This window comes from Rhineura floridana, chromosome 15 (genome assembly GCF_030035675.1).
Source record: "Rhineura floridana isolate rRhiFlo1 chromosome 15, rRhiFlo1.hap2, whole genome shotgun sequence".
NCBI classification, from domain to species: Eukaryota; Metazoa; Chordata; class Lepidosauria; order Squamata; family Rhineuridae; genus Rhineura; species Rhineura floridana.
Window position 1 is genome coordinate 8,470,620 of NC_084494.1, and position 20,451 is coordinate 8,491,070.

The 20,451-nt window shown below is 45.1% G+C and overlaps 1 protein-coding gene across 7 annotated transcripts in view; it reads right to left on the bottom strand.

The window, feature by feature from the left end:
- Window positions 1–845: 845 nt before the first annotated feature.
- CSMD2 (CUB and Sushi multiple domains 2) overlaps window positions 846–20,451 on the bottom strand; it is a 769,620-nt gene continuing 750,014 nt past the window's right edge. For all 7 annotated transcript variants that reach the window (XM_061596306.1, XM_061596301.1, XM_061596302.1 and 4 more), the window contains 11 exons: window positions 18,777–18,950; window positions 17,308–17,381; window positions 15,539–15,650; window positions 14,110–14,289; window positions 13,022–13,087; window positions 12,571–12,732; window positions 11,656–11,768; window positions 8,263–8,350; window positions 6,346–6,478; window positions 5,955–6,133; window positions 846–3,773 (listed from right to left, as the gene is read on the bottom strand). In XM_061596306.1, coding sequence (XP_061452290.1) covers window positions 5,974–6,133; window positions 6,346–6,478; window positions 8,263–8,350; window positions 11,656–11,768; window positions 12,571–12,732; window positions 13,022–13,087; window positions 14,110–14,289; window positions 15,539–15,650; window positions 17,308–17,381; window positions 18,777–18,950 — 1,262 coding nt within the window. In that variant the 3' untranslated portion in view covers window positions 846–3,773; window positions 5,955–5,973. The remainder of the gene's footprint in view (window positions 3,774–5,954; window positions 6,134–6,345; window positions 6,479–8,262; window positions 8,351–11,655; window positions 11,769–12,570; window positions 12,733–13,021; window positions 13,088–14,109; window positions 14,290–15,538; window positions 15,651–17,307; window positions 17,382–18,776; window positions 18,951–20,451) is intronic.

Here is a 20,451-nt window from a genome sequence, read left to right on the forward strand (position 1 = left end):
GGCCCTCCAGATGTTGCTGGAACACAACTCCCTGGCCTTTGGCCATACTAATTAGGGCTGGTGGGAGTTGGAGTCTGGCAGCATCTGGAGGGCCACAAGTTAGCCACCCCTAATTTAAAATAGACCCCTGTGCTTCAGTTCTGTTGGAAAATCATGCACAGATTTCTTGGCAGAAGCTCAGATCTTTCCAGTGGCAAACCCAGCCTGAAAAGAGTTAAGAGATTCCCAGTGATGGCTGATGGCTCCATATCAGTGGGGCACTGGAATCTGCTCCAGGCTTTAGTTTGAACTTCAGTACCTGGGACAGCTCCTTGAAAATTCAGACTAAAACCCAGAGAGGATTCCGATATGGAGCCTCCAGCCACCACTGGCTAGATGCAGAAGAAGGCAGTTTCCTATGTTCTTGTAATGCTGAGACAGGGTATTTCATCCCTTTCCATACAGAATTCCCACACAATGTGCTTAGATGGTGTTCACTACCAGGGCCGGCTCCAGGAATGCTGGGGCCCTTGGGCATCAGCCTGCCCAGGCCCCTCCGCTTCCCTTCCACGATCCGTGGCATGAGCCGCACCGCGGATCGCAAGACAGGAGCTTCCGAGCCACATGCCATCCCCCCGCTTCACCTACCTTTCTCTGCTGTTTGCGCAGGGTTGCCATCAATAAAGATGGCGGCTGAGGTTTCCGTAAGGGACTGAAGCCTCTGCCACCATTTTGGTTGTTGGCATGCAGCACGAGCATTGCTGCCATCAACCAAGATGGCGGCAGAGGCTTCAGCCCATTACAGAAACCTCAGCCGCCATCTTTATTGATGGCAACCCTGCGCGCGCAGTGCGCACAGCCGCAAGGAACAGTAGAGAAAGGTAGGTGAAGCGGGGGGATGGCGGGCAGCTCAGACGCTCCTCCTGTCCCGTGATCCGCGGCTCCTGCCTCAGGGGCTCCTGTAGCTGCGGGGCTCTCGGGCCAGTGCCCCACCTGGCCGCCCTTTAGAACTGGCCCTGTTCACTACTTAGATATGGCCTGCCTTCAAGTCGATCCTGACTTATGGCGACCCTATGAATAGGGATTTCATGGTAAGCGGTATTCAGAGGGGGTTTACCATTGCCTCCCTCTGAGGCTAGTCCTCCCCAGCTGCACAAGCCAGCCCCTTCCTTGTCCGCAATTGCCAGCTGGGGGACAACAGGGCTCCTTGGGATTATACAGCTTGCCCACAGCTGCGATAACTTGGATCTGAGTAGGTAAGATTTCAAACTGTATGTGAACGTGTTAAGTTGGACAGTGTGGGATTCTGGTTCTTCTCCATCCTACCACCAAACACAAGGGATGTCCTGACAGCAAGCCTCCAGTCTATTCTGAATTCTCTAGCACACTACAACAACCAAAGGCTGAACTACATGTTTAAAAAGGTAGGAAAAGGGCTACTGACATGCCACATCTCTTGCTCCCTAATCCTTGTTAGCCTCTGCTAGCCCTTCAATGTATTGTGGCTCATGGGAGTTGTAGTCCAACACATCTGAAGGGGCACCAGGTTTGTTGAAAGCTGATCCAGGTAAATGCAGCCACTGAAGTTGCCATGCTGTTCATTGTCCTGACGTACATCCCTGGCAGTTGGTTGTGGTGGTAGAGCAACACAAAAATTCAGTGACATTGTAGCACATGTTGTTGCTTACCTGGCTATTAGGTTGAACATGGGTGGGCGGGGGGGGCACAAAAAGACATGGGATTGTATCCAATGCTAGTCCTATTTAGAGCAGACCCATTGAAATTAACGGGCATGATTACCTTAGGTTAATTCATTTCAATGAGTCTACTTTGAGTAGGACTTAGTTGGCAACAACCCATGGGGTTGGCAATGATGGTTCCGTGTCCCTTGCAATGTTTAGTTAAGCCCTGAGATTAGACTTCCTTTCATACCTTCAGGGAGGGGTCACCACTCACAGTAAGATTACATGCACTGCATGCAGATGGCGCCAGGTTCATTTCCCAGTCTCTCCAGATAGGTCTGGAAATGTCCCCTGCCTGAAATCCTGGAGAGCTGCTGCCGATCACTGTAAAAATACAGAGCTGGTTAGACCAACAATCTGACTGTCTATAAGGCAGCTTTGTGTGATCAATGGGCTGCTCTAGATCACTGTTCTTGGTTCCCCAGATGTTGTTGGACTACAATTCCCATCATCCTTGGCCATTGGCTAAGCTGGCTAGGGTTGATGGGAGCCGTAGTCTGACAACATCTGGGGGTCCAGGTTTGAAGAACAGTGCTCTAGACAATCCACAGTCCCTGGATTTTCACTATTGGGCTAATCATGCTGGGCTGATTCTGGTTAGTAGTACAAGATTCCTTCCTTGTAGCAAACAGATGGGTATGTGTGAGTTGGAGCAGTTCATATTCTTACTTCAGTATATTGTGCACTCCAGCAACGAAGCAGGAAGCTCAGAGTCTGTCATAAAATGGAGAAGAGAGTAGGTTCACAATGCTGCAAGCAAATGTACTTGCCAGATTTTTTTTTTTTTAAAAATGTAAAGGATATGTGAGTGAACCTGCTATGGTGGTATAGAATGAGGTGCTCTCTCTTTTGTCTAAAATCTGAAAAACAGATTAGTGGTGTTGGACACTGGTGATGTTACAGACGCTAACCAATAGGAGCTGATGACACTCATACCATATTCTGCTGGGCATTCCAAAAGTCAAGGAAAATATTAGGCTAGGGTGCATTTGTGAGAAATATCACATTTTCCTCAGTGATAAAATATTGCAGTTCAAGGGCTGGCAAAATGAGACAGACCTGCAGTGAATGTGCTAGCTAGGAGAAAGAGACTTGGACCCCCCACCCCATTCCAACAACTGCGTAAAGAAGGCTGTCCTGTTCCTTATGCCAAGAAAGGTCCTTGGAATGGTCTTTACTCTCTGGCCACCTGGTCAAAGCTAGCAAGGACAAAGCAGCCACGACAGCTGTTGTTTAAAAGGCAGGGTTTGAACTGGCCTCATACCTGGAGCAAGGAAGGGCAGCTGATTTCGAAAGAACAAAGTTAGCTATTTCAAAGTGCAGAATGATGTGGCTTTGGGGTAGGGTTTGGAGGGGGAGGGGGAGTGTCATAACTTTTCAGAAACCTCAAATCCTTGCAGTAGGTTTTAGCATGAAATACATACATGAGATGGAGGAGGAGGGAGAGAATGAACATACATTAAGCAACCATTTCTTCATTTGCTAAACCTGCTGCCTGAGTTCAACGCGATGGGTGCTTTTGCCCCAGACTCTCTGCATCCAGGAAGCCTCCTCAGCCCTGATGCAGCCACTTCATCTTGTGCGGCTGTCACTTCCTCCGGCAACCGGAGAGTATGAATGCCGTTAGAATGCTCCACGTTGCCACGAGGCTACTCCCCCAGAAGGCGATAATCAGCCACAACAAGCAGATGGCCAACCTCTGGTCTCTGAGCAGCAGCCACCAAGTTCTAGAACTGGCCAGAATCAGCTAGAAAAGGGCTCAGAGGCGGGGGAAGTGTCGGCGGTTCCATTCCCCACAGTCTCAGCACAAGGGCTGGAAGGGATGCTTTGGTTGATTTGATTATCAGCTGCAGGGCAGAACAGATGGGCAAGAAAGATGTGGAGTGATGATGAACAGCAAGGCAGCCTCTCTCTCTCTCTCTCTCTCTCTGGATCGACTCAAAGGCACCATATCAACTCCACAGCCCCATCTTTTTTGGGAGGGATGATCATGGGCAAAGATGAACCAGGAGGACTATTGAGCACTGGCAAGACTCCTGTCCCTGGAGAATGCTGTGGAGGAAGAGAGAGCGAGGATGGTCTCACATTTCTACAAAAGAGTCAACCTGGCGTTAACATGCTGTTAGTTCCCACTATGCTAATAAATAATAATAACAATAAATTTAAATTCAAATATACATTATTAACAATACCTTTAATAACAAATAACTCATTATAAATAGTTTTTTGTTGTTGTTATGTGCCTTCAGGTCAGTTATGACTTAAGGCGACCCTATGAATCAGCAACCTCCAGGAGCATCTGTCGTGAACCACCCTGTTCAGAGCTTGTAAGTTCAGGTCTGTGGCTTCCTTTATGGAATCAATCCATCTCTTGTTTGGCCTTCCTCTTTTTCTACTGCTTTTCCCAGAATTATGGTCTTGTCTAGTGAATCATGTCTTCTCATGATGTGTCCAAAGTATGATAAGTTCAGTTTCATCAGTTTAGCTTCTAGTGATAGTTCTGGTTTAATTTGTTCTAACACCCAGTTATTTGTCTTTTTCACAGTCCATGGTATGCGCAAAGCTCTCCTCCAGCACCACATTTCAAATGAGTTGATTTTTCTCTTATCTGCTTTTTTCACTGTCCAACTTTCACATCCATACACAGAGATTGGGAATACCATGGTCTGAATGATCCTGACTTTAGTGTTCAGTGATACATCTTTGCATTTGAGGACCTTTTCTAGTTCTCTCACAGTTGCCTAAGATATACGTATATACATACCAAATGAATATGTACGTATATATTCAGTAATAATACAGAAAACATCATGTAGCTCATAATTATAAAAAAAAATAAGAAAAGGACAAAGAGGAAAAAAGGAAAAAAATAGGAGGCAAAACCAAAATTTAAGTAGAATAAGAAAATGTATAATTGAAAAATAATCATGATCATATCTCATAAAGTTAAAAAGGGATTATCTCAGTGGTGGCTAATGGCTCCATGTTAGTGGGGCAGTGGAATCCGCTCCAGAATTCTACTGGCCCACTGACATTTGGCCAGCAGTGGCCACTGGGATATTATGTTATTTTCTCTGTGACAAGGAGGTCTGTCTTTCATGCCCACCAGTAGGGATGTTGGAGAATTCCAATGGAAACAGAAACAGGAGTGGAAATTTCTGATGTTTGCCTATTTGTCCCATGTGCAGAACATAAATCAACCCAACAAATACAATCGGTATTCGCTGTTGCTGCTTTCAGTCTGCAAATAATACGCAATTAATTATGTCCATCCCACTTTGCATTTTATTATGTAAATTATGTAATTTCGCCACAGCAGACAATGAGATTAATAATGTAGTTTTTGGCTGAAGACAAACTGCAGCAGAACGGAAACAGTGCTGCATGCGACGAATGCAGGGTGGGATGGAAAACAATGCCTTCTTACGTCCCTACACATCAGCCAGGCCTCAGATTGAGGTGAAACACAAAGCAGGTCCAAAGTGTGTGGGTAGGTTCATATGGGAGGAAGCAGCCTGCTTAGGGCTTTAAAGCTCAGGAGCAACCCTTTGAACTAGGCCCAGAACAAACTAAGGAGTTGTGTTATATAAGCAGAGAAAAGGCTCCCATCAGCTACATTAACGCACATTTTCAGAAAAGCAGCTGCATGTAGAGGTCATTACAATAATCTAACCTGGGTGCAACCAGTGGCTGTTTTTTTGGGTTTTTTGTGATGGTTCTCACTAGTACAGAATACTGGCACTTCTCCTTTGGCTGCCCATGGCAACAACTGGGTGCTGGCACCCACAGCAAGTTTATCAAGATATGAGTACCGGCACTTCATTTTTTACCAAAAAAACCACTGGGAGCACCTAACAAAGGCACATTGTGACTTCACCTAAGGCCTGAACCCTAAGCAGCTTTCAGCAACTGGACAGCGCCTTGAAAGTATGGATTAAAACCCAGCTGCCCCTGGACGGATGTCTGGTGTGGCTCAGTCCCTAATCAGCAGGGAACAGTCGTAGAGCTGGGAAACGTGAGCTTCAGCTCCTCCTTTGGATATGATGCACACGCTCTCTCAACGTCTGTTACCCTCTGTAATATGGGGGAAATAGTGATTCAGCAATACCGGGATTGGGAAACTGCAACAAAGATTTTACAAATTAAAAATGCCAGATCAGTGACAACTTGGGCATGAACTGGGAGACCAGACAGATGGCATGCCTGGCGCCTTGTACACAGCCCCGTACTCACAGTGCAGGATTGTTAAATGCTATACCGCCGTGCACACAGTGCTGACTGTAAACTCTGCCTCGTTGGCCATGATATCCGTCGGTTGCAAGTTGCGGTCGTACATCGGGTTTTCAAACGTTCCTCGGACATTTGTGTTTTCGTGGCCAGCGTAGCCATTGAATGGCACCTTCGGTCTCCTTCTGTACCAGACAAGACCAACAAAGGAGTCAGAGATGGCCCTGCAGGGCATGTAGGCAACTTTGCTTAGACATGGCTGGAATAGCCAAAACTCAGGCATTCCTTGTGGAGCGTTTCTCTCCGTTTCTCATCTTTCCAATCTTAAATCCAGTTCTTAAATTCAGTTAGGCAAGCAATACAAAAGTTGTCTCTGTGCCTCCCTCAGTTTGCTCACCTGTGTTTGTAGAGATAGAGTACAAAGCCTGCAATAATCAGGGCGATGAAAGGCACAAGGATAGCAGCTGCCACTGAACTGCTATTGGATGCAAATGGATGTCCTATCGACTCAGCATCTCGTTCAATGATATCTGAAAAGGAAGATGGCATTAAACCACATGCCACACTTTGCTGGGGGGGGGGTTGTTGAGTCTGGAAGACCCAATCCCTTGCCATTCACCTGCTGCATAGATAATTACAACTCAAAAGACCCTGGTTCAGTCCTGGACATCTCCAGTTAAAGAATCTGTGCCCGGAGGCCTGGGAAAGGGACCTCCCTGAGATATACAACAGCTGCTATTGGCTGGTGTTGAGATAGTACTTACAGAGTTGTGATTATGCCATGGTCTTCTCTCTATGGGTGGTATCCAGTGCTCCTGTTCTGCTGGAGACTTGCACTAGCAGAACAGAACTCTCCCCTCCTTTCCCCTGCAGCCCCCTCACTTCCTCAAAATCAGTTCCAGAGGGATGGGGAACCCTCAGGAGAAGATATGGGGGGCACATGGAGGAGAGGAAATGGGAGTGCCACTATGCCAGCAGAACTCAGCTGACACTGCTTTGGATACCTTGGTCTCTGGATGTAGGTTGAACATAGGAACCGAGTCAGACCATTAGTCCATGTAGCTCACTGCCTGGCAGTGGTTCTCCAGATGTTCAACAGGGGACATTCCCAGAAGGGCTGAACTGGGACCTTCTGCATCCAAAGCAGGTCTCTGCCCTTGAGCTACGGCCCTTCCCTTAGTGTGTCATATGCAGAGAACCAAAGCAGAATATGGCATTGGAAGCAGAATTCAGCTTCCTAAGGAACTCAGCTTTCATGTTTTTAAAGCAAGTTTCTAGCTCTCATGACTGTGAAATTAGAGTTGAGAGTGAACAATGCCTGGTGAAATCAGAGCCAGAGAGGAGAATGAATATCATTTCCTGTAAATGGGGGCAGGACTTCAAAGGCCTGCACAGACCCTTGTCCCTCCCTAAGAATAACAAACAGGAATAAATTAAGCAACATAAGAGAAATTATGCACATTTTTTCAACGTACGTAATTTATGCAGAAAATATTGGCAGATTACATTATGTAAAAAAAAGATGGGGAAGGTAAGATGTTGGTGTAACACAGTGATGACAACTAACCGATTAGATGAGGGTTAAGGCACAGTAAAAGTGTTCAGGTTTGTCTCAGTCTAGACCAGCCTTTCCCAACTAGTGGGCCACCAGATGTTGTTGGACCACAACTCCCATCAGCCTCAGCCAGCATTGCCAATGGTCAGGAAAGATGGGAATTGTGGTCCAACAACATCTGGTGGCCCACTAGTTGGGAAAGGCTGGCCTAGACTGTTAGTCACTGGAAATCAAACCATACTTGATACCTCACCAGTAGTGGCAAATTCAGAAGTGCAGGGTCCCTTCATGAGAGTCACGCCATGCCCCTGTTACAGCCACAGCCCATTTTCCACTTTCCCTTGTTTCCCTTGCTCTCCCTGTTCTCTTGCAAGTCCACAACCCACTGCAACAGAAATCCCTAGGAGCCAATCAGCACGAAAGGGGAGGCTGTGGGTTACCTACTGGGAAGAGTCTTCTCAGTGGCTGACTCACCTCCATTCACTCTGATTGGCTACAATCAGTACAAAAGGTCAAGGACTCTTCTCTGTGGCTAACACTGATGCTGATCATGCTGATACTTACATAGGGACCTGGCTGGGACCCTGCTCCTAAAAAAGTAATGGGACTATGACCCCCACATCCCTGGATGACTACACCTTACATATATTACAGATTAAATCAAAAATCTCCTAATTGTATTGTTGCATTAAAAATCTATATATACCAGTTATTAATATAGTTTTATGTGAAAATAAAATTAAAAAGAGATTACCTTACCTAGCCTCTGGAGGCCAAACTGTCCAAAACCTTTGCCATGCACAAAGCCCTGGTAGACAAACGTCCCACTTGATGATTCTGGGGTGACCTGCAAAGGGGAAGGGTGAACAAACTGCAGAATCCCACATTTCAGAGTGCATAAAGATTTTTGACTTCGAAAATGGGGTGGTTTAGCATACAGTTCTAGACCTTTCCTCCAAAAATACCCAAATACATTTAGAATTATGCAATAAAATAGTACAAAAATGATGAAAACACACATTTTCTAAAGCAAAGATATGGTGCCCACAGCAAGGAGAGCTGATCACAAGCAGCAGGTTGCTCACCCTGAAAACAAATCCATCCCTTTTAATACAGATTGGAAAGCCTGGGGGAGAAAATGGGGAAAAAATGACACCCCCCTTTTCAAACATTTTCCCCAGAAAAACACCCCTCACTCATTTTTCCAGTTTTTCTCTGGGCCTTCACATCTCTACCTTTTGATCAGTCTCCTCAAACACTCAAACTGCTCAAGAGTGGGGTGCAGATTGGGCATTCCATCAGCCACATGAAGGGACATGCTGGTATCTCCTCCTGTCTGACCAGCACAGAATCGGAGCATGCTGACAGAGAAGCTGTGTTCATCCTTGGTCAGTGTGCTCCACGTTTATGCTGGACAGAGAGGCAAGCAAGCACCTCTTTTGCTGGCCAAGGATGAGCCGAGCATCCTCTATGATCATGCTGGCCAATAAGGTCTGCTGGCCAGCATTACTGAGTATAGCTGAGAGGGGTGCTTGCACATAGTTACAGATTACCACATGACCCATGTATTATTTTATTAGCACATGACCCATGTATTATTTTATTAGCACATGACCCACGTAAATGTAAATGTAAAATTTAATTGTAAATTTAATTTTTAGGTCGCCTATCTGGCCGAAGCCACTCTAGGCGACGTACATATTAAATTTCAATAAAATACAATAAAATACAATAATTACAATAAAATACAATATAATCAGCAGTAACAAAATTAACAACATCTGCAGTACACAACAACGGGCATTCAGTATGTAATTAGCCCATCCCGGCGGTCCCAAAGGCCTGTCCAAACAGCCACGTTTTTAAGACTCAGCGGAAGGTATCCAGGGAAGGGGCATGCCGAAGATCGAACGGGAGGGAATTCCAGAGAGTGGGAGCCGCCACCGAAAAAGCCCTGTATTATTTTATTAGCACATGACCCATGTATTATTTTATTAGCACATGACCCATGTATTATTTTATTAGCACGACCCATGTATTATTTTATTAGCACATGACCCATGTATTATTTTATTAGCACATGACCCATGTATTATTTTATTACACTATCTGAAAGACATAGTTATGGATACAGATCTATTAACAACAGCAAAAATTGAAATTGCAAAACACTGGAAGCAGCCTACTTAAGAGAGGAAAATAGACAACTAAATAAATATATAGAAAACAGGTATCCTTACAATTTTTTTCTCTGCTTTGATTTATTCAGTAAATGTAAAGTCTCTCATACGTTTGGCAATATTTGTTTTATCCTTTTTATTTTCTATATAAATCACATGAATATGTTGTACCCTTAAACTTTTTGTTTTCTTTTTGTAACTTTCCTTTTTCTCAATAAAAATCACTGGAAAAAAGAGAGGTTTCTTGGGGGGGGGTGCAGCCTGCTCAGATGGGTCATATTTCCTGCCCTGATGCCACTTGCAGAAACTGAGAAGGACTTTTTTCTTCTTTAAGCACCCGCACATGATTTTTCACAGTGTATCTAATCATAGAACTTAGTCCCGAAGGATTGTTTATTTAATTTATTTGGCACTTTCCACACACACAAAAGGTCTCAAAGCTGCTTATAGAGCTATAAAATACACAAACCTTACAAACATTTACAAACTAAAGGGATTTATTTACTCAAAGCAGACTCATTGAAATTAATGGGCATAACTAACTTAGGTCTATTAATTTCAGTGGGTCTCCTATAATGTTGGATACAACCCCAATAGATCAAGAAAATATGATAAAAGGCAGACTTTTATCTAAAAAGTGTTTATCCAACAATATTGTAAAAAGGACAAAGCCTACCACACCCAAAGAAAAAGGTGAACACCACAAACACGCTGGAAATCATACTACAGTATGTCCCTAAGTAATCAGTTAAAACCTTGGGTAAAAAGCGCAAAGTGGTAAGCAGTGGTAAAGCAGCCGAAGCTCTGCTCACGGCCAGAGTTCGATTCCAACGGAAGGAGGAAGTCGAATCTCCGGTAAAAGGGGTCAAGGTCCACGCAGCCTTCCATCCATCCGTGGTCGGTAAAATGAGTACCCGGCATATGCTGAGGGGTGAAGAAAGGCCAGGGAAGGAACTGGCAATCCCACCCCATATATACGGTCTGCCTAGTAAACGTCGCAAGACGTCACCCTAAGAGTCGGAAACTACTCGCACTATAAGTGCGGGCTCACCTTTACCTTTTTTTAGATTAGGAGCTAAAGACCTTGCAAAATGGGAACGTTCCCACCTAAGAAGGGAGGGACGTAATCCAGTGGGTCATGTTGGAAAGCACATTCTGTAACTACAATAACCAGTGGCAAGACCCTGCTAGATCTAACCATGTTGCCCTTCAATTTTCCTAACCCCCAATGAAATGGTTCCTGTTTTTCCTTATCATTTAGGGATGGAAACATCTCTTAGTTATAGTACTTTAAGTTTCTCACTTTCCCAATCTTAAATTCAGTTCTCCACATTTCTACAGCAATTTGCAATTAAAATAAATCCTCATGAAAATTCTCCAGCATTTTAGTGTGACTTTCTCCTAATGAACACATTTTTGTAGGCAGTTTTGACTAATATACACATTTTTGCAAGTAATTTCTCCTAATATAATTCATTTTTGTATGCTATTTTTAATCATATATTCATTTTTATGCATACTTTCTTATAACATATGAATTTTTGTAAACATTGTTTGGTCGGAACACTGCACTGCAAAATTCAAATAAGCGCAAATTTCAAAGGATGGTTGTGTTTCGGTTCTGATATTGTTTCGGAAAGTGAGAATTTGATAGATTTGGCTTGAAATGCAAACTGAATTGAATGTCTCATCCATCCTTAACCTCATTCTTCAATTTTCTCACCACAACTGCTCTATACTTCTGCTACTGCACTGCTCTTCCACCTTGGGTCCCCAGTTGTTGTTGGACTAAAACTCCCATCATCCTCAGACAGTATGATCAATAGTCAGGGATGATAGGAGTTGTAGTCCGTCAACATCTGGGTACCCAAGGCTGAAGAACAGTGTGCTGTTGGAATACTTCAGGTAACCTCTTCAAGCATAACATATGGGTGGGCCTAGTGAGCAAGTCAGTATGCTGTGTTGCGCTTACGTGTCCATCTAAAGCCCATTTTTCATTCTTGAATTTGTTCATGAAGATCTCCACTGGCCCTGTAATCTGGTACACCTGGAGGAGGAGGTGGACATCTTCTCTTTTGTAAATACCTGTAAAAAGGATACAATAAAAGAGTTGGCCCTTCAAGAGTCTGTGGCTTGTCTTACCAAACAGAAAAGGGTGCCTGTGTGTGATAAAGGTAATATTCCAGTGATCTTGGATGAGAAGCTTTAGAGCTCTTTTACAGACTGGGCTTGCACTCAACTCTGGTTGCACCATGCTGGAGCTCATTTGCATTTTATTTTAGATACCCAAGTCTTCAGGCAACACTAAATTATTCAGGATGGTGACATTCCTGAGTAGACATTTAAGAGCTCCAAAAGGCTCTCTCTAAACTGGGTGATGAAACAACAGATATAAATCAGTGCAAGTAAGTGGGCAGTGATACAACATTGGCGTAAAAAAATCCTCCCCACTAATAGAGCTTCTGTTGACAGGGACTATTCAGGAGCTGATCTCAGCCTGCCTCTTTGATCACTTGCTTTTTGGTTAGATGCAGAGCTTGGAAAAGTTACTTTTTTGAACTACAACTCCCATCAGCCCCAGCCAGCATGGCCACTGGATTGGGCTGATGGGAGTTATAGTTCAAAAAAGTAACTTTTCCAAGCTCTGGTTAGATGCCTCATCCTAACTCTGCAGGGAAGGCTGGGGACCATTCTAGTGCATGACTCTACACACTTCCTTTCAAGAAACAGGAAAGCAGCAGTGAATTGCTTCTGGATCCTCCAGCGGGAGCTTCATACCACATTATAATGGGACTAAAGGCAGGAATGGAAAACCTGTGACCCACAGATGGAGTGTTATTCATCTCCATCTTCCCCTGCAACTGAGGCTCTACAGAAGCTGACTTACCAGAGAGTAGGAGCTCCACACCACTGTGGTCTTTTAGGGTGGCGTTGACTTTACTGGTGACTGGGTCAAAGCTTGTGATGGAGAGCATTGCCAGCTGCTTCTTGCCCATGTACTCATAGGAACCTTTCCAAAAGGAGTTCTTTGCAAAGACGTCACCTGGAACTAGGAATGATACGAGACAACATTTGTGACAGGACGGCAAGGCAGGAGTTAGCTAAAATTGCCGGACTTTGGTTTGTACACCATAAAGTGTATTAAAGTATTTTAGTTGATTAAGGGAATGAGTTTTGACCTAATGATCAATCAATCAGTTAATTGATTCTACCTACATAAATTTGCAAGTACTCATTCTGTTCAGGTTTGTGGATGAATGGGACGGCCTCTCTGCTGTATGTTGTTTGACCTGGTTTTCTAACTTTGATGCTCAGGTTTTAATAAGCAAAAGCTGTACCTGACACTTTGGGAAGAGGCAGGTCCTTTGCAGTGCCTACTGGTCTCCCACTGGGACGGATGTCCGCTAGGGGAAAACAAGACAAAGGAACAAAGAGAGTCAATGCCCTAAGCAGCATGACATACAGATCTGTCATAACATGTCAACATCCAAGAGGATCTGTTATAGCTGGCCCTTTCTGGATAAAGGGAAACATTGCTTGAGGTGGAAGGGTAGAGAAGAAAGCATCCCTTTGGTTCAGGGCAGGTGTAGGGAACCTTTGACCCTCCAGATGTTGATGAACTACAACTCCCATAATCCTTGGCTATTGGCCTTGCTTGCTGGGAGCTGTAGTCCAGGAACATCTGGAGGGCCAAGGGTTCCAAACAGCTGGTTTAGGGTTAGGTGAAGGTCCATGACAGTGGCTCCCAAACGATTTTCCCCAATGGACCACTTGAAAAAACTAGATGCTGGATGATTTTTCATTGCATTTTCATTGCTTCCTTTATATCTTAGATTGCAATTTATTGTATTACAATTTGCATTCAACAGAACACAATATAAAATGCAATAATGACAAAATGCAATGTAAGAAATAAAAGCAGCAAAAATACAATTAAAAAACAAATATGACTTTGTAATGACTGTGCCTGCTGTTCGCAGCTGCTGCTCCACCATTCTTCACAGACACGCCGCAGACCACCTGAGTGAAGCCCGTGGACCACAGTTTGGGGCTTTCTTGGTAGAGGTCTATAAAATTAAGAATGGTGTGGAGAGACAAGGTATAACATTTGAGCTGCTGGTGTGGTGGGTGGGTCACCCAGTATGTCACCCAGTGTGTTTGGATTTCAGGACAGGCTCTGCTGGTCAGCTTTCTGGAAGCCTCTGGTGGGAACAAAATGGTGGACTAGATGATCCTTTGGTCTGATCTTGCAAAGCAATTCTACTGTTATATGAGCCTCTGGGCAGAGAGGAAAACATAACTGATTTGTAAATGAATGGATGAATTGCTGGGATAGCGCAGGATAGGAATGCAAACTGTGGGGGGAAAGGGAAGAGTCACCTTGAAGGCAAAGAACAATATTTCAGCCTCACTGCAAAATGCTTACCAAGGCAAATAGGGGGCTTCCCCGTCCAGCTGCCGTCTGCTTTACAGGTTCTGTGTTCAGATCCTCCGGTGAGATAAAAGCCACTCTGACAAGAATAGATCAAGGTGTACCCGAGGGAAGGCAGGTCCAGAGCACCCACGTTGGCATGGGATGGGGTCTCTGGCTCCTTGCAGTTGTGAGCTGGAAATATAAGGAAGGGAGCACCCTGGAAACTCAAGATGATCCACACTTACATAAACTCTGCACAGATAAGGACACATGCTTTATTTACGAGGGGCAGGCAGGCCTGGTGGGAAAGGCCAATGGGCAGAATGAAGAAGGCATTGGCCAGAGGTTCACCACCCTTGCCACAAAAGATTCAACAGCTCAAGCCACTCTAACTGAGACCAGTCACCAAGAGGTGTAAGATGCCAGGGGTCTGGGGGGAGTGGGACCCAGAATGTTTACTCTCTGCACTACAATGGCAGCTCACCAGAGGAGGGAGCTGCTGACCTGATCTCCCCCAAACTTCAGTGCCCCCACTGTAGATGGTACTGCATCTGGATGCTCTGTGATTGACTCAAAGGCCCTGTGGGGTTAAAGCGGCTGACTCTGGCCTGCCTCTTCAGTCAGAGCAATCTGTTCTTCAGCTACAAAGTGAGCTGAGTGGGTGTAAGGGCTACAGCTCTGAGCACACACTCTCTGAAATTTTGTTTCTTAATATCTTCGGAATGGCCAGTGGGAAGCCTGTAGGGAGAACTGAGGCCCATGAGAGGAGAATGGAGCAAGGCCCGAGGACAGAAGTGTCTTAGCTCCCTTGATACTGTACCTCTGCTAGGCTCACCAAACATGGAAAGACAATAAAGAGCTTAGTGGCAGTCCACGTGCAAAAGATCTTAAGTTCAGTTCCTGGCATCTCCAGAAGTGGGGCTAGGAGAGACCTTCTCTGCCTGAAACCCTGAGGGCCACTGTCAGGCAGCATAGACATCACCAAGGCAGATGGTCTGATGGTCTGAATGAGGCAGCTTCCAATCAGTGCCCATCCCATCTTACCCATTTCCCTGCCTGCCTCTCCGCAGCTGGACTACCTTCCTGCAGAGACAGCTGGTGGCTCCATGTCAGTGGGGCAGTGAAATCCACTTCGGGGTTTAGTTTGAACTTCCAAGGAGCTGTCCAAGGTGCAGAAAGCTCCTTGAAAGTTCAGACTTAAACCCAGAGCGGATTCCACTGCCCCACAGACATGGGGCCACCAGCCATCACTGCCTGCCTGGCTGGAAGCTGCTTGCCTTCAGGCCACCAACCCTCACACTCTCCATGCAGCAAATACAAATCTGAAGGCAGTCAGTGTGACTTGCTTCACTGCACACCCCAATCCCCTAGAATTTTAGCACAGGCTGTGTCACAAAAACCAACTGAGCCATTCTGCTTAAGATGAGGCCTCAAGACTCACGGATGCAGTCGGGCTGCACTCCACTCCATGTCAGGTTAGGGAGGCAAGTCCTCGTGGTGGAGCCTTGCAACAGGTACCCTTTGTGACACTTGAAATAGATGACACTCCCAACCTGTTGGAATGGGAAAACAGGTACTGAATTTGTGTCAAGCAAAACACACCGGCCTTTACAGACTTGGAGCCTAGCTGCAATCCCAACCTGTGAGATGGGCGTGTGTGTGTGTCCAATAAACTTTAGCTTAGGAAGAATTTTTAGCAGCAATGGCACAATCACTCTCATGATTACCTTTCCCAGAATGCTGCTTTGAGAGCCTCTTGGGGCTATAAAGGAGGCTATTAGTATTCTAAAGGAATAATAACAATTAATGCCTCACTGAGAGGAAGCTCCCCCTGGGCCTATCCTAGAGCATGGCAGGGAGGCAGTGGAGAGCCTCATCCCTGACGAAAGCAGTGGCAACAGGGAAAAGTGGGGTAAAAAAAGCAGAGAGAGAAAAAGGAGAAGGAAGGGGCGCTGCCACCAGTGGGAGAGATGAAGACATGGAGTGGGGGCAACTGCAGTGACTCAGGAAACACAGTCTCTTGTGCTGGTCCTGTTCACAAAAGGCCATGCATTGTAGTGGTTAAGACGCTGAATGAGGACTGGAGCAATATGGCTTCAAATCCCCATTCTGCCATGAAGTTCGTTGGGTGACCTTGGGCCAGTCGACTGAGCTCAGATATGGATAAGAGGAATCATGCATGCTGGTCTGAGCTCCTTGGAGGAAGGGACTGGATAAAACTGTAATAATAGACAGACAGACAGACCAGGATGGTGCTAAGCATGTGAACAGCAGGGCAATACCAACAGAAGCTGGAAGAACCAGCCTCCCCCATCCCACCTCCAGAGTCAAGGGTGGAGGGTAGGTTTTTGATTGTGAGTGACTGGGAGTCACCAGAGACAGGGAGCTGGTTTAGTCCCCACCTCAGTTTGGGTGTCCCCCATCCTGCCCCCTTCCCCCCAGATGTGAATGATTAGAATGCCCGCCTTTGGGAGAAAGGAGCCGGGGATTCTGCTTTGTTGGAAGCACCACCTGCCTTCCACTCATAACATAAGAAGAGCCTGGCGACAGGATCAGACTAAAGGTCCACTAGTCCAGCATCCTGAACACCCCGATCCCTCTGGAAAGCTCACAAGCAGAACACGAGTGCAATAGGCTTTGCTGACTGTTGCTCCCCCAGCTTGCTGCCTCTGATTCTGGAGGTAGCATGTGACTATCATGATTTGTAGGAAGTACTTCTTCACACGGTGCAGGGTTAACCTATGGAATCTGCTGCCATAGGATGTAGCGACAGCCACCAGCTTCAAAAAGAGGTTTAGGCACTGGATGATAAGGCTAGCAATGGCTGCTAGTCATGAAGGCTGTATGCAACCTCCAGGTTCAGAGTCAACGTGCTTGGGAGTCACTGGTTGCTGTGAAGAATGGGAGGGGGCATTGACCTTGTGTGATGCTTGTGGGCTTCCCAGAGGCATCTAGCTGACCACTATAGGAAACAGGTTGCTATATCAGGTAGGCCTTTAGGATCCTCTTCTGATGCAACACATTTGCACTTCCATTAAGTTGAAGGAATCATTCTGTGTCTGGAAAACCTTACATGGAAATTGGCCCAGGAAGGGAGAATATTATAGATTAGATGGATGGATGGAGAGATAATATGCATCATACAGATAAAGATCATTGAGTGAGAGGAGAGAAGAAAATTAGATCAACAAAGAGGCAATGATACATTACCTGATAACCCTGGGAATTGTTTTGCATCCCATAAACGGGCACACCAGGGTCCAAGCATGTTGTAAGTGTCGAGTCTAATTGGAAGGACACATACATGTGGGAAAAGATTAAACAGCAAGAATGAGTTTAACGGCATTTTTAAAAATCTAGCATTATTTATCTCTGTGGGAGATGTGGCTTGCTTAATTCCAGCAAGGGAGCTGTGGCTAAGGATGGGAGAATCTGTCAGTGCCAGTTTCTGTCAGTTTCTTAAACTCAGTTCTCTGCATTTCCACATTAATTTGCATTTTTTTTAAAAAAAAGCCCTCATGGAAATTTAGCAGCATTTTAGTGAACATTTCTCCTAATGTACACATTTTGTATGCAATTATGCCTAATATGATGCATTTTTGCAAAGCAATTTTGCCTAATATGATGCATTTTTACATGCAAAGTTGCCTAATATATCAATTTATATGCACACTCTATCCTAGTGTATGCATTTTTGTACTCATGACTTGGCTGGAGAACTGCACTGCATACTTTGGAGAACTGCAAATTTCGAAGGTCATCGGCGTCTTGGTTCACAAATTGTTTCAGAAAGTGGGAGTTAATTCGTTTCTAAATGAGAACTGAACTGAATTTCTCCCCCATCTCTACAGTGGACAAATCTGTCATTCTCTCAGCTTCTCCCTTTTCCAATCTTAAATTCAGTTCTCTCCACTTCCACAATGTAGGAAAAGTCTGCTCAAAAATTATCAGCATTTTACTGTGAATTTCTCCTAATGTACACATTTCTGCATGCAGTTTCCTGAAATATTTCCATAACAATATGCAATTTGATGTTATTTTCACAAATATATGCATTTTCATGCAAATTGTCCCCTAATACATACATTTCTCTACAGGTTATTTGTTGGAGGACTGCATCACTAAACTAGAAGAGCAAATTTTGAAGGACAGCTGTGCTTTCTTTTGTGTATTGTTTCCAGAAGTGTGAATTAGTGGGTTCCCATTAAAATCTAAACCAAACCACATTTTTCTGCCATCACCTAACTATGGTGGTAGTGAGTTTTGCACAAGAAACTTCTGGGCTTATGATTTTACACTCCTAACTACAATGCCACACGAGCTCGCTCTATCTATCTATCTATCTATCTATCTATCTATCTATCTATCTATCTATCTATCTATCTATCTATCTATCTATCTATCTATCTATCTATCTATCTATCTATCTATCTATCTATCTATCTATCTATATCTATCTATCTATCTATCTATCTATCTATCTATCTATCTAAATTACTTGAATTGTTGGAATAAGTATTTGGATTTTTGAGTGAGGTATTGCTTGGGCATCTCCACCCTCCCAATAATTTCACCTTCTAGAGACAGGAGGTTTTGTGGAGTTAACCATGGCAGGCTTGGAACACTCACTGGCTTGCAGCTTTCATTGGTGCATCCCCCCCACGTGCCTGCCCCCTCACCTATGCAGCTTGGCTGCGTTCCACTCCATGTTCCATCAGATTGGCAGAACCTCCGAGCCGATCCCACCAGCAACAGTGCAGGGGAACAGGAATATGAGACAGAGGAGCGATACGTAAAGCCCCGGTCTTCACGCTTCCCTTCAGCTGGGATTCCTGGGTCACCACAGAAAACAGCTGCAAAAGACCAGTCAGACTACCTTAGTGAAGGCAACTAGTTCATTACAGTAACATTTTCCTGACCCTTCATACATTTCCCTACACACACACACACACACACACACACACACACACACACACACACACACACATACGAGTGGGGAGAAAGAGCTCTTTGAGCCAGTAGCGGCTGGTGGCTCCATATCGGTGGGGCAGTGAAATCTGCTCTGAGTTTCAGTCTGAACTTTCAAGGAGCTGTTCAAGGTTCAGACTAAAACTTGGAGCGAATTCCACTGCCCCACTGACATGGAGCCACCAGCCATCACTGCCTAGAGCTGTGACTTTCGGGGGGAGGGCTGTTTCTGGCAGAAGAGATAGGCTAGCGTTGTTCTGCACACTTCTGTTTTGCTGTTGATTACTGTTTAATTTCAGAGGAAGGCAATGGTAAACCCCCTCTGAATACCGCTTACCATGAAAACCCTATTCACAGGGTCGCCATAAGTCGGAATTCACTTGAAGGCAGTCCATTTCCATTTTTCCACTATTTAATTAATTTCCTCCTTCCCACCATCTCCTGGCAGGCAGGTTAAGGGAGAACAGAAGGTAAGCTTCCATTTTCCATCCCTGCTTTGGCTTACATTTAAAATGGATCTTCAGTGGCACAGTGGCAAATCACCATGTGGCACTGCGTTAAAAGAGGAAAAACCTTTCTACAACAGGTGGGGTGAGGTGTGCAGCACACAGGCTGCTTTTCCATGTCTTCTAAGGGCAGTTGTACAGCTTCCAACTGTCCAGGATGGGGGTGGGGAGAGGGCACCCTAAGGCCCCACTTTCCCATGGTGAGTTGTTTCAAGAGAACTGAATGCAGGAGTGATGTAGGCCAACAAAACTCTCTCTGAATGGAAATGCACAAAGTTATGTCTGGAGAAAGGTTTAGCATCTGTGGCACCTTCAAACACTTCTGAGACATCAAGGGTAAAGTCTGCAACTAGAGCTTAGCTCTTCTTTTGCTGTCCAAATAAAAGATGGGTCTGAAAAGGAGTTATTCAAACGTCACCAAGAGTTTGCCTCTGGTGCAAGGATGAAGAGGATGGTTGTAGAGATGGAATTGTGGTAACCTTTGGGGGTTTTTGCGGGGGAGGGTCAGGTAAATGTAAATGTACTGCCTTCAAGTTGATTCCAACTTATAGTGACCCCATGAATAGGGTTTTCATGAGGCTGAGAGGCAGTGACTGGCCCAAGGTCACCCAGTGAGCTTCATGGCTGTGTGGGGATTTGAACCCTGGTCTCCCGGGTCATAGTCCAACACCTTAACCACTACACCACACTGGCTCTCTAAAAAGAACCCCTTAACCATCAAGGGGAAGGGCTGAGAGTAGGGCCACAGGAACCCCAGGAGCGCTCTCAGGTAGGGATGTGACAGGCATCACTTTCTGCTCCAACTTAATCTACAGTATTCACCCTGCTTGTCCACTGTGGTAAAATTATGTAACTTACGCAATTACGTACATTATCTTGT